At 29.7% G+C, this 15,353-nt stretch overlaps 1 protein-coding gene across 1 annotated transcript; it reads right to left on the reverse strand.

Annotated features, from left to right (window-relative positions):
• Positions 1 to 5,801: 5,801 nt before the first annotated feature.
• LOC11423441 (protein ELC) lies at positions 5,802 to 6,359 on the reverse strand. Its single transcript, XM_003616030.1, has one exon. It carries the CDS (start codon positions 6,357 to 6,359, stop codon positions 5,802 to 5,804), a length of 558 nt encoding a protein of 185 aa, XP_003616078.1.
• Positions 6,360 to 15,353: the final 8,994 nt, after the last annotated feature.

Consider the following 15,353-nt stretch of genomic DNA (forward strand, 5'->3'; position numbering starts at 1 on the left):
TTGAGTAATCTATATTTTCGGCTATTATACATAAACTCTTTTTGGTTAAATATGTTTATTTAAGGAAACCAAAAGAAGTAAGTGTTGTACTGTTGCATAAATAATGATGTCAATATTGCTTTAAGAAGTATATGACTTGTATCTTGTCAAAAAAAGTATATGACTTATATTTTCAAGACAAAATTTCATCTTATGCATTTTTTAAACAATGCAACGTCTTTAGCACAATTGTTAGCATGATCTAAATTGTAAAAACATTATTATGTGTGTGTGAACAGTTTTTCGGAGGATTGAAATTTGAAGTCAAGCTTCCAATTGTCAACCAACATTATGCGACACTAAATATTATAAAATGTATTAATATTATACATAAACGGGCACTAATTTCTTTTAGTAATACAAACATATAATGTATAAATAATTATAGGGATACTAAATATTTTATAATAGTATTTGTTAATAGTTAGAGGGATAATAAATTTTTGTACTTGTGTATTTGCAAAACTATATTTTATTATACTCATTTTATTTTTTTTTTGCAAAAAGAAGAAAGAAAAAATAAGAAGAAAATACAAAATAATAGATAAAAATGAATGAGATATAAATTAAATAATCAATGTTGTTTATGTTTCTCGTCTAATTTCTAAGTGGTTAATTATGTAATTTATAATTTTTTCAATAAAATAATAGAACACTACAAAGTTTTATGCAATGCTTTTATAAATAAAAAAACTTAATTATTTGATAGATGAAATAGGGGTCACAATCACTTTATGTTTCTAACATATATAAAATTTATTCTCATATAATTTACTTTTGAGTCATTTTTAATACACAGGAAATGAGGGAGGTATGTATTATATGCAACATATATTGGATGTTGTTACATGTTATTGGTGTAGTTGTTTGTGATTTAACTGCATCACTCTAATATATTCATGTTTAATACATGAAAAATGAAGGATATATGCATTCTTTGCAAGATATATTGATGGTTTATGCATGTAGCTGTTGGTATCATCTGTATTGAAATCCATGACACTTAAAGTAATGTTTAATTCAAGAGAATGAAATAATATCAATTTGTGTGTGATTTATCTAATACTTTAAATTGATTTTTTTATTTAAAATTTCTAATATATTAATTAAATTTTAACAATTTATTTAATTAATAAATCATGCAATTCTCAATGTTTATAAGTTACTAAAATGACTCTTTAAGTGGAGTAATCCTCCCAATTAGTGGTTGTGGATAATATTATTTGTCAAATGACTTATGTTTCCATTTACGAATATTATTCAAATCATCTATCTTAATTTCCAAACTATTTAGGTAAATTTGTTCACCGGTAAGTCAATGTAGTTGCTCATTTGCTCTTTTATAAAGAAAATTTTATCGATGATAACCAAAGTAGCACAAAATGTGCAAACCAACTTCAAAATAAGCGTAAAATTACTGCAAAGTAAGAAAGAAAATTGCAACCATGCCAAGTAAAAAACAACACAAAAGAGCAAACCAAGTGAAATCCTCGACATACCACATATTACAGAAAGAAAGAAAAACGCCACCTATTGTTAAGTGGGAACTAATTCTGCATAGTATCAGTAGTTTCTTGTTATCAACAAAATTTCTCCAATGCATTAGCAAAAAATGCAACAGCAAAGAGATATGATGTAACGTCCTATCAAATACTTTAAAGACAAGAGAGTGGATTATTCAAAAAAAAAAAAAAAAAACACAAAGTCTTCTTCCATTTCATACTAATCAATCAAGACCATGAAAAACGAATCATGTGATCCACCACCTCCATAATATTTGCTACTTTTCCATTATTTGTTAATGTTTGAGGGATGAAATTTCCTATATCTCTAGCTAGTGACAGTGCCTTGACCTCGCAATGCGTATGAGCAAGAAGGGGGCCGGTCAATTGTCCTCTTTAATTATTTTTAGATTTTGTTTTGGTCTTTTAAGTTTGTTTTGTTTCACTTTTGTCATTTAATCTACAAACGTCATGTAATTTGGTCCTTTAAATTTATCTGTTTCATTTTAGTCTCTTATGTTATGAACATTGAACACTTTGGTCCCTTAAGTAACAAATATGAAAACATATTGGTCTCTCATAGAAATGATGAAAGCGTCTAAAGTTAGTAATATAAATGATCAAGATATCTAATATTTGTAAGTTAAGTGATAAAAAAACGAGAGAAAAAAACAAGAGACCAAATTGTCTAACATTTGTAATTTAAGGGACTAATATGAAATTAAAAAAAAAAAAACTTCAGGGACCAAAGCAAAACTTATAATTAGCAAAGGACCAAAATTTAATTTAGCTATATATATTAGAAGAATTTAGCCATATATATAAGAGTCAAAGGAAACTGACTTATCAACAATGATATAATTGATGGATGAGGGAAGTAAGGTCCTTTTTTTTATCAAGGCAATAAAATATAAAAGCAGAAGAGGCCTGAACCAATACATCAGAGTCACATAGTGTAAAACCTATGAAAAGAGAAACCGGATCTATCCCAAGAAAAGGAATGTCCTAAGGAACGAGGTGTCAAAGACAACCAATGAACAGAAAAACTAGTCAAAAGTATGACCATTCTTGGCCAAACAACGACTAAAAGACTACTCTCTCTAAGAAAATTAGAGCAATTGGTATTCTCATATATTTTGTTGCAATTGAACCCACTATTCTGTATCTGTCAAGGCGGCTTTGGAGGTACCCTTTTGGGAACGAATCTTCATTCCGGCTGAGTTAAAACTAGAAGGCTTTAAGGTCCTTGGCTAGCTGAGGAAAAGGAAAAATTGGGTATGAGGACATATTGCCCACCAGTGTTATATTAGGGTGGAGAAATTCTAACTTGTACAAACTTTAAATTGATTTTATTTAGACACACATTTATAAATAATTTTTTTTTAAAGAGAATAGATTTAAATGATGTGATTAAATAATTTTGTTTAATCTTTTATATTTGTGCGTGTTCAAATAATTTTGATTTAGGATTGTGCCCATGTAAAAATTGTTTGAAGTTCAAATAATAAGAGAAAAATAATTGTTTGCTTTTTGTTCAACACAAAGAGTTATCTTACTTTCTTTAAAAAATAAAAAAAAAAGAGCTATCTTACTTCATTTGTCAAAAAATTTAAAATTGTAAGCTGTATTTGTTCTCTTTTCATTTTCTTTTTATCTATGTGTGCAATATGAAAATGCTAGTGGATCGATCTCCTATTTGATATTTTTTTAAGAAATTAAATAATTATGGTAAACCTTGTAAAATTGAACATGATCATATAATACATTTTTAGTTTTGATCAGGCAGCAGTTGTCTAGCAATGCGTATGAGTGAGAATGGGGTCAATTGTTCTCATCACGTCCCTTTTGCAACAACAAATTCATAATTAATTTGTCCTTTGTTTAAAAATTTCAAAAAAAAAATTGGTGGAGGTTTTAACAATTTTATAAACATGCTATCAAAATTATGGAACAAAATTTGCTTTGTAAATATATGCTTACTTGGAATATAATTTCAATTTTGCATGTTTTTGTTGAAAAATCAATCTAGGCATCTAAGAAATGTTATGAAACTAAATTTGCAGATGCTCTCTATGTATTTTTATAGATGTATTTGCAAAGAATCAACTTAAAATTTGATTTCTACGTCGAGATTTCCGTTATTTTGATTTTCGAGTTTTTATCGTTTTAAAAATTCATAATTAATCTAACCTTGGTTGAAAAATTATAATTTTATGTGGAAAGTTGTATTTTAACGTCCTAAACATACCTGCAAAAAAATCATGAAAAAAAAATCAACATGTAGGTCATTTTTCCTGAACTTTATGTCTACAACAAAAACATGAGGACAAAAATAGTAAGAAACTCAAATCACATGGTAAAATCTGTAAAAAAAATATAAAAAATTGCTTAGATTTTTTGTACATTACATAATTAATTTGAACAATTAATCCTATAAACAATAAATGAAAAAAAAAATATAGTCAATTTGGGTAATTAACCATATAAACAATAAGAGAAATCTTTGAAAGTAATGATACGATTTCTTTGAAAGTGATCTGCATGACAGTGAATAAAGTGTCATAGAAAACAAATGTTTTCATTTTCAATCCATATAATTGATAATTGATGATTATTTTGATCATATTACAAGTACTAGATGTTTTACAGAAAAGATGGGTAAATTTTACACTACATGTAAGCAACTACAATTGCAAAGCTAACAAAATATTTTACGATTGTCTCAATTTAGCTATACAAGCTTGCTGATTTGTAAACCAAAGATCATATTTTAATATAATTTCTCTGTTCACTGGTATAAGCAAAAAATCATTTTTTTAGATTTATTAAATGTAATTGATGTATTTGCCAGGTTAATCGTTAATCAATAAAGGACTAAATCAGGAATTAAGTTTTATGGGATCAAGTTGAAAGTATAATTTATTAAAAATAACTAAATTAACTAAATTATAGAGAAGATGGGTATTTTGAGGCTTGATAGAGAATAACTAAATTAAAACGATAGATGTGTACTCTTCACAACAACAAGTATTTCAAATGCTTTTGTCAAAAAAAAAGTATTTCAAATGCTTGTACTTAACAAGTAAATCTTATTTTGCCTTTTAGTTTCTCTTCAATATGTTTTACTAATAGATTACTCTACAATGTATTGACAAATGTGATAATAGAATTTGTGTAAATTTACCACAAACTAAAGAACTCCTTTTTCATAATATTGGAAAATATTATTAAAAATTTATAAAATAATTTAGACGTACTCAAGTCATGTGGAATATCAATATAGGCTATTATAGGTATTCAATTCAAGTCCATAATTTGATTCAATGAGAACGTTGGGAAGAAGTAACATTTCACAATATAGATTATCTTTCATTTTCATTTGCTTCTACATGAGAGGAACAAGGATTAATCAAAATAAATGCAAGTCTTTATCGTCGATTTGTATTTTTTTCAATTAAATTGAAAACTATTTCTATTGTTTCGATTCATTGATTTTATTGATCTCTTATATTATCAGATGAGTGAATCATCTTCAACTCAAACTATCTAGAACATTATTGAATGGAGACAATTATCGTCCAAGAATTTAATCATATTTTCTGGTGAAGATGGCTTTCTTTATATGACTAATCCTTGCTTATTTTATTTTAGGAAACAAACAAGGACACTACATGTCATTCACTTGTCACTTATTAGTGGCAGCTTAACCTTGTTCAACAAAATTAATCATTAATTTATCATATAAAAAGGAAATTTCATAGGACAGCAAACACAACATTTTGGTTAATCAATGAATATGAACTATATTGTTTTAGGTGCATGCAAACCCATGCAAATAAACCACAAGAAAAAAAATGATTGACATATTTCATCAGAGGTACAAAGGAAAATCAAGCAAGACATTCAACGGCGAAATTTACTATGAAATTTGGGCATAGTGCATCATGCACCAAAGTTGCTCTAACAAAATGAAGCATTCGATAGAAGGATGAATTCGGAAATACAATAGAAACCAATTTTTTTTTGGTTGCATACAAACCAAGATTTATTTATACTTGTCCCTAAGAAATTTTAAAAATAAACGCAAGGAAGTTTTTAAAATGAAAACAAAGTCTGGATAGAAAATACAATTTAACCATCATAACATACATACCCAATATTTATTTTTAAACTACAACGTGGGACAACCCTATGATCCATCTGCTTCAATACCCTTGGAAAACCAAACAACGCCTCCTTCTCTAGTTTACCTCAACCACGTCACATGATTATGCACCCCCTTGTTGGGTTAGGGTTAGGGTTAGGGTTAGAAAAAAGAGGTGGCTCACGACCAAAAGTTAGGCTTAGATCGAGAGCAAGGTCTACCAAATTTGAAGTAGGATAGATCCAATTCTGCAAATAAGGAACAATAACCAAACTAGAAGAGCTAACATAAGGATGATGGAGTTTGATTTTCAAATATGGTGGAGGGTTAAGATAGACTAGAGGAGGGTGACGAGGGTAAGATTCCAGTAGAGAAATAACTATTGGAGTATGGTAAGTTACAGCTTTGTAGGTCATGGGAATAGTGCTGTCGGCTTGGACTATGTTGAAGGCGCCGAGACTAATTTTGTAAATCATGGTGTTGGTTCCAGGTTTGAGTGTTGGATAGTTTGTGAGGAGAGAGAGGAGGTGGTCACGGATGAGAAATTTTGTGTCTTCGGAGTAACAAAGGCTGCTTTGGGAGAGGATTGAGCTTAGGATTTGCGGGGTTTTGGTGTTTGGTTCCGTTGGAACATCCATTGTTAGTGGTACATCCATTATTAGAGGTACATCCATTGTTAGTGCTTGGTGATGGGTGGAAAATTTGTGAAAGAAGAGTAGAAAGAGGAGTGTGGGAACACAGAAATATGATGTATGGGAATCTATTTAAGTGCACTGTCCAAGTAGTGTGATATGAGTACATTGCTAAAATGAGGCTAAACATCAAATACATAGTCAGGGACACTTACATATACATTTTTGTCATATAGAAGGACATGGAAATAAGTCATTCCGACTTAGGCGCATGCTCGCAGCACAGAAGATTATGCATGTTACGATCCGAGGTTCGATTCCCTTTGTTGTCAATTTTAGTGGGCAAGTCCATATAAATTGGATGCTGAGTTTTCAAAAAAAAAAAAAAAAAAATTGCATGTTAAGAAATTTACAATATTAAGTTTGTTTTGGATCTTCTGCATTTTAATTAAACATATAAATTTTTAATAAATTAATAATTTGTGTTTTTCAATAAAAATTTATTACTTTTAATTATTTTAATATGTACAATATTACACATGTTAGACAATATCATCATAATGTTATCCTCATCTAAGCATACTTAACTACATAATTCGGACTCGGCATGTTAAAGTTCATTAATACTCCACAAGTGTTTTATAGACTCTTCGTAAATTCAACATCATTTGAATTCTTAGATGTTCCAAGGTAAAAATCCTCCAACGGAACCTTCAAGGGGTGAACCACGGTCAATGTTATGTACTTGAAATTGGTCAAAGAATTCTCACATGAAAAATAACATAAATGTAGTTACAACATTACAAGGTTAAATGTCATTTTTGTTGGGACCACGGTTCACCATTCGGACAATAATTCTATGTCTAGGTTTTGTAGTTTTCACGTAAAAAGTAATGAATTTATGTGTATCATATTATGCTATCTTCTTATGGTCAATATCTTGCATCAGTCGCATTTTTACTCGTTTTCCACGTTATAAAGATCTTCAAGGTAACTGCAACAACAATTTAAAATAAAAAAGGGTGCATTGTGTAATCGCGGGGGCCATTGCATGGCTATATAGGAAATGCATTACTTCTTACATCATGCATCAAGAAGAAAGAAGCAAAAGCATCTCTTTGCGAATTTTCCATTTGTCGAATACATAATGAAACATTTGATATTATTGGTGATCACAAAAATGACTTATTTTAGTTAGAACCCTTTTTAATTGTTTTAGTTAGAACTTGTTTTAGAAAATGTTCTCGTGAGCTTAGCTCAGTTGGTATGGACAATGCATAATAATATGTAAGGTCTGAAGTTCGAATCCGACCACCACCAAAAAAATTAGAACTAATGACATGATAGAAATAAATCATACGGTGGATTCTAGGGTGAGAGTCCTGTTAAATCCCTCACCGGTGGACCATTATTTAAAACCATTAGATTAATCAAATTCACACATCTTATTATACACTCTCTACATTAGATCATAAATCTCCTCTCTCCAAGCTCTAAATCACCAACAAAGCCTTCAATCCAAAAAAAACTTACCGAAATATCTTTCTTTCATCGACCAACGAAAGTTTCCGCATTGTCGGTAGAAATTGTCACGTTGTTTGATAGAAATCAAGAGAATAAGGATAGGGGAGAGATTTGATATATACACTTCACTTCAGTTACTTTAAAAAATCATTTAAAATTAACATTAGTTTATTTGCCTAGTATTATTAGAATTGTTTTGCACACTCCGTACTGTGAAATTTGATTACGAAATGGTTGGTTGAGGGAATTTCTTTCAAGATTCCACTTGTGATAATAGATCCTATTACCCATAACAATTAAGATGGTTTGAGAATTATAATGTATGTAGTTTTTTAGGTTTAATCGGGTTTTAACAATTGATTGAACAATTTTGATTAACGGATATTGAATTGAATGTATGTGAATAATGAGGGTTTTTTATTGCAGTTGTGGCTGGCCGATGGGTGGGTGCAGTAGCAGCAGCAAAAAGATGATTGTTGGTGGAAGGGAGAAGATAATTGTGATCTAGTGCAGAAAGTGTATAATAAGATGTATGAATTTGATTAATCCAATTGCTCTTAATAATGGTCCACAGGTAAGGGACTTGATAGGATCCTCACCTTAGAATCCACCAAATCATACACCCTTCTTAACTGTTATAAGTAAAGTTTTTTTTTCTCTTCTGGTACATTAAATAACATATGTATTTGGTCCATATATTATAAATCAGATACATCAATTATTTAATAAATCTGTTAAAAAAAATTGTTTATAATAATGACAGAAGGAAGTATATGTCATTATCTATTTATAGATTGTGTTTAAAATTTTTATTATAATAGTGACCGGAAGAAGCATATGTCATTACCTATAGAGAAATGTTATTTAAACAACCTTTTGTTGAGACAACTTGTTGGACAACTAAATATCCAAAGAAATTTAGGTAGTGACACAAACAAAAACCAAAACAATAAAGAAAGAAATTAAAAACACGGTATAAATATGAGAGATAAAATTATCATAAAAATTGTCCAAAAATAATTATTCAAACATCATTTCTCTTATCTATAAAAGGTTGGAGAAAGAAAGAAGAAGGTGTTATCGCAGTTTGTATCAAGACATTTCTCTTAACGGCGTATCATAAAACTACTCTAAGACCCATGTTGTTCAAAAGAAGATACAATTCAAGATTAGCCTCGCATCATCAAGATAAAAAAAAATAAAAAATAAAAAAACAAGGATCACAAAGGATCAATCATAACACAAAAAAAAAAAAAAAAAAAATCATAGAAACAAAAAAGAAAACATACAACAAAGAAAACAAAAATAATAAAAGAGAACACAACAACCACTATTTTTTTTTTTTTTGTCAAAAACAAAAGAGTATTTCTTTTCTTACCATATGTTATTCTCACACGCCATGTAAAAATAACAAAAATATCCCTGGTTCGGATTATATATAATTTGAACCATATTGTTAGAATTTTCGGATTATAAAATCCAAAATATTATGAACCGTAAATTCTGTGTTATATTTAATGTCAAAGGTCTTTGTTGACTGTCGTAAAATCCCCGCATAAGCTACAAAGTAATTGTCGGGATTTTATGAACAGTTAGCAATAAACATGACACCATAAACACTCATAAAAAACTAAAAAATGTTTAAGAAAAAGTAAGAATGAAGAAATTTGTTGAAGATGCAAGTCTATTTATAGCCTTAAACATATCCTAGATCATAACTACAGTCAAAGGAAGCGTTTTCCAAGGCCCAACTATCCCAAAATACATTAAACACACCACAAACCGTCCAAATTTTTGGTGAAACGCCACTGTCCAAAATAAACTGAGAGTTTTCGGACTATATAATCCAAACTTATCTAAATATTTTTGGATTTTATAATTCGAACAACACAAGAATGTGTTTAATCATGACGAAGATCTTCAAAACAAAATAAAAAATCTATCTACGTGTCGTGTTTAAATAAACATCTTTAAGGCAAAGTCTAGCGGAGGAATATTTGACAGCATGACCAAGTACAATGAAATGAAATTTTTGAAATGATTGATATGTTGTAATTTTGTTTTTATTTAGAATGAAATATTACAACAAAATTTCATAATATATAGTACAATGAAATAGAAACCGGTAATATTAAACTGCATTTAAATTTTAAAAACTCGAATTATAGCTTGTCCACCACTAAAAATATATCTAAATCTTAGCTTATCATGACAATGGAAGTTGTTATCGATACAAAATTGCTTCCATCTATCCCCTATTTTTATAGAAATACTTAGGGCATCTTTATATATACATGAAATGGCATAATAGCACGATTATCACCCCAAAGATTTAGTTGTCTGAAACCACGAGCACTCACGTAATCCTCAAATCGACACCTAATTCTCTGCAAAACTTAATTGACAATTATTATGAGTTTCTTTCAAAAAAAAAAAAGTATTATTATTTTTAGAAAAAAAATGTATTTCAATGTACAAAGTTATTATTAATTTTTGAAAAAACGAAATTTTCAATTTTTTTAGTTAAGTATTTTTGCTTTTTGCAAGACAATGCTAGGGTGCCCCGAAAGGTTTTAGGGGTACACTTAAAATTTCTGAAACTAAAAACCAAAGCCTACATATTACCAGCACAAGAATGTATGGGCCTAGAAATTAAACCCAATTGCACCAAAATTTTACTCTTCTCCCTTTCCATTTTGCTCATTTCTACCCCAAACTTCTAAAATTAATCCCAGCGCAAGTTAGCAACCGCTCAGTATCCAGCGTGAGTTAACTTGCGATGGTTTCAGGTTTGCTAACAGAACTACAATATTTGACAAAATTGTTGTTTTTTAAAGCACCTAAACCTGCATTTTTCACAATACCAATCATTGACTACCACTACATTCATTCACCACATTCATTCTTTCAATCATCGAATACCAATCTCTGAAGGCCTGGGCTTTCTCCTCTGGCTCAAGAGGTGCCACATCTGTAGGAGGTCTCAGAACATTTTGCACACGCCTATACTGTCTCATCACCCGCTCCAGCAAGTGACGGCACTTCGTACAAGTGTTGGCCATGATCCAACTGGAGTACCAAAAACTTTTGCTTGTTCTGATGTAAAGCAGAACACATCGTGAGTTAATTCACGCTGGGTAACGAGTGAGAGTTAACTTGCGTTGGAGTTCAGCACAAGTTAACTCACGCTAGGTACCGAGTGAAAGTTAACTTGCGTTGGGGTTAATTGTGGACATTCGGGGTGGGAGAGCAATATTGAAATGGAGAAGAGTAAATTCATTGCACTATGACGTTCCATATGACCATAACTAGAAGATTGATTACGGGAAATGTTCGTTTAATTGTATAGTTTTCTCTTTTGGGCTTCGACCTTCTCTTGTACAAAAAATAATAATTGTTGGAACACATGTGGAAATTGAGGGTTGAAAGACTAAACACAAAGTCTCATGTTGAGTAGAACTAGTGTGATGTGAATTGAAAAAAAGTAGAAGTCTCGCATTGGATTGATCACGTACATTAGTAGTGTTTTTATATATATCATTCGAAATTGTTAAATTAAATAATTAATATAAACATTATCAGAAAATGTTTTCTTAATCATTAAATTTTGTTAAAATATTTTCTAACACAATCTGAATCATTTGGTGCACAATCTAAAATATTTTGGTACTTAATTTGAAATATTGCTCAATATGAAATATTTTTGAACTCAATTTGAGATATTTTGGTACTCCAAAAGAGATGTTTTAGTACAAAACGAATATATGAATTACTTGTTTCCAAAAAATTTCACTTATTAATTGCGATTTTTCTTTATCAATTGAGAGTTAACATAGTTCCTTTCACACAACGAAGAATGTTTTTGAGTTATCAATCCTTTTACTTCTTTTTTCCATCTGCCTTGTGTTAACGAGTTGTTCTTCTATTCATCTCCTTTTTTTGTCCTTTCAAAATCAAGAGTGTTCTTAAAACCGTAAGTTTTTTTTTTCTTTCTAGATATAATATCCATTTAGAATTCTCGAAGACTAGCTACAATGCATAGTTAGTCGCACAGTAAACTTGTTTTATTCTAGAACTGCGAGGTTGATAAGCTATCTTGCATAATTTTTAAACAGTGTCACGAAACATCTTAAAGAAAGTGACTTGACCGTGACTCAATCTTCTATAATAACTTGGGTGAAGGAAAATTCTTTTACAAAATCAACGACCAATAATTTTTTTGCTTAATTACCTTTTTGGTCCTCTAACTATTTAATTGGTATTAGATTGGTCATCTAACTAAAAATTGATTTATTTCGGTCATCTAAGTTTCTCACTGTTACTACATTTAGTCATTTCTATTAGTTTTATTCAAATAAACGTTAGGTTTGTGTTATGTGGATACATGACCTCTTGCTTCACACATACATATGAACCATAACAGTTACCAATAATATCAATCACTATTTAATCATAATACTTTAACAAGGCATATGACCAAAATAATACTAATAAATAAAGTTAGAGGACCCACATAACACAAACTCTAACATTATTTGAATAAAACTAACAGAAATGACTAAATGTATTAACAGTGATAAACTTAGAGGACCGAAATAAATCAATTTTTAGTTAGAGGACCAATCTAATATCAATTAAATAGTTAGAGGATCAAAAAGGTAATTTACCCTAATTTTTTTTATATTTTGGCAACACCATAGAATGAATTCTTAAGAAATCTAGATGAAGAAAATATTATTATTTTTCTTAAAGAAAAGATAATGAGTAGTCACAGTAGAGTGTAATAGAAAATACTAGTACTGTACTACAGTTGAGTGGCAGAAAAGATGAGAGAGAATGAATGAACTAAAGTGGAAACAAGAAACCCCACCTTTCATCCCACTATCCATTTTTTTTTATCTCTTTCTCTGCACTACTTGAACAGTATATAGGTTGGATTGTGTGTGAGTGTGGTAATGGTCTCTTTCAGTTTAAGGGTTGATTGATTTTGTTATAAGGAATTGTAGAAACAAGTAAGAAATACAATTCTAGTTTTGTTTCTCTTATATTTTGTTTATGACTCTGCTAAAGAAAATTCCCTTGCTGGCTGGGAAAAGAAAAAGTTTATCTTTGCTTACCTTTGTTTTGATTTCTTTTGGAAAACAGTGCTTTTGCCAGATTTGTGTGGTTATTAAGTTTTTCAATCGCTTTTCTCTGACTCTAATGAAGACAGTGACACTGCTTTCTCTTTCACTCTCATATTTTGCTTTTAATACTTCTTCTATATTCACTGATTTTTTTTCATATGACCCTTCATCTCAACTCTTCTCCTTTCCTTTCCTCTTTAACCATTTTTTAAAATTTAATTTGAACTGTTTCTTATTTGATTTGATTTAACATATTTACTCTCATCACTTATTTGGTCTTTTAGTTCATATTTTCTTTACCTTTTTATTTATCCAATCATGTTGCTCTCACTTCTTTTCAGCAGTTCTGTTGATATCACCCTTTAGTTGAAGCTTTGGATTCATGACTTTATGAGATGGTAAATCTTTAAATTAAGTTTAAGATGCACTTGATTTGTTTATATAATTTGTTTATTTAGATTTTAAACCCTAAGTTGACTTTTTAATTTGATTTAAATTATGATATGATTGTTATTTGGCTTACCATGGTCATAATTTAGGGTTAGAAGATGCATGTATATCTTGAATTGTTTATGGTAATAAAGGGGTTAGGATTTCTCCTTTGGTGAAGTGAGAAAATCTCATAATTTTGTTCTGAAGGTAGTTTTTAAGATTTAGGGTTAGGGTTCTTTGTTTGAATGCTTTTTCAAGTCTTTTTCAATGATATTTGCCTAGATCTGTTTAATTTTGAATTAAAATTCTGGGTTTGGATTAATATTATTGAAGATTATTATTAATTAATTATTAGAAATAGATGAAGAGAGCTTCCTTCAGTCCACTCATGGAAGGGTAAGGGGTTTGAATTACCTGCTGACTCATTGATTCAAACACAATAGACAATTATGGGGTTATGCTATTGTGAATGTGTGAATGATGCAGGAGGTGAATTTCTTCCTTTTCTTCTTTGCTTGGACTGAAGGGAGCTCCCTTTTTCTATTTATAAATTATTACTATCATCTTATATATGAATTAGCCAAAGTGTCTGCAATGTTACATATCAAAAACAAACATGTATATAAGTTAGGTTGATATTCCCTCCCTGCAAATGTTTGTCATCTTCTGTGTAGGTGATGTAGCGAGGTTAGACCAATGATTAATTTGGTGGTAGTATTTTATATTTCTAGCTAGTGTATGGTTTTGTTTTTGCATGATTACTTAGTAGACAATAGACATTGCAAAAAGGTATTACAAGCAAGCACAATCAATGAGCTAATGTTTCTGGCAGGGGTAGCTAGCTAAGCTAGATCCTTGCTTGTGTTCAAGACCAGGAGTATATTCACACTAACATATTTGGTGTGAATTTTATATTTATTTATAACTCACATATATCTCATTTTTTTCACTTAAAATCTAGTTTCTATTTATCTCATTGTCAAGTCTATTATCAGTGATCCTTTTAAAAAACTTTGCACTCGAGCAATTTGAAACCATGGTATTATGTATGAATTATTTTCTTAATTGGTAAAGTACATATATGTTAGTCTTGCGAAATGGAGTACTTTGCATACATGTGGGAAATTCATTCATGTCAAGTTTGCTTAATATGTTTTGTAAAAAAAAAAAAAAAAAAAAAAAGTTTGCTTAATATGTCACACACTTTTTGACATTCTTTGCTGATAACCAATCACGGAGTCAAAATTGAACAAAACTCCTAGCTTCTAAAATTTTGATTTGTACGTACAATGTATGTGATCCAATGTTTTAACGAGATAGTACATCAATTTTTATTGACTCAAATGTTTTTTATCGGAGGAAGTAATATACAATATAAACAATAACGACTTAACATTATAAATACGATTTAATTGTATTTTAGGTTTTAAGTTGATCCCTTAAGTTTTAAAAATTTCTAGTTGGTTTTATGTTTTAAAAGTTTCAAGTTGACTTAAAATGTTACTCATATTGGAATAAATTAGTCTCTTTCGTTTAAAGATTTGAGTTGATAATATGAGTGGTGAAATTTAAGTTATTTAAAAATCAGTTTAAAACATTATTTTAATATTTTTGTTTTATTAAACTGAATATCATGATCATGTTACGGAAGAGACTAACTTATTTTAAAGTGAGTAACCTTTTAAATCAACTTAAAACCTTTAAAACGTAAGAGACTAACTTTAAATTTTTAAAACATAAGGAATTAACTTAAAACCTAAAATAAACAAAAGGAATCATGCAATTTAGCTTATAAATAACAATGAAAATATGATCTTAATATTGATGTTAAAGTTTACCTAGTACAATATTTCTTTATTTCTTACTCATGAAAAAGGCTGATATATGAATATATGTGACGCTCGGATTGGGGGATTTGTTGGTTCTGAAGTCATACTTAGATTAGAACTATGGG

This window comes from Medicago truncatula, chromosome 5 (assembly GCF_003473485.1).
Source record: "Medicago truncatula cultivar Jemalong A17 chromosome 5, MtrunA17r5.0-ANR, whole genome shotgun sequence".
Lineage (NCBI taxonomy): Eukaryota > Viridiplantae > Streptophyta > Magnoliopsida > Fabales > Fabaceae > Medicago > Medicago truncatula.

Bases quoted from the DNA above. Each gene is read 5' to 3' on its own strand.
- LOC11423441 (XM_003616030.1), bottom strand. From the start codon at position 6,359: ATGGATGTACCTCTAATAATGGATGTACCACTAACAATGGATGTTCCA.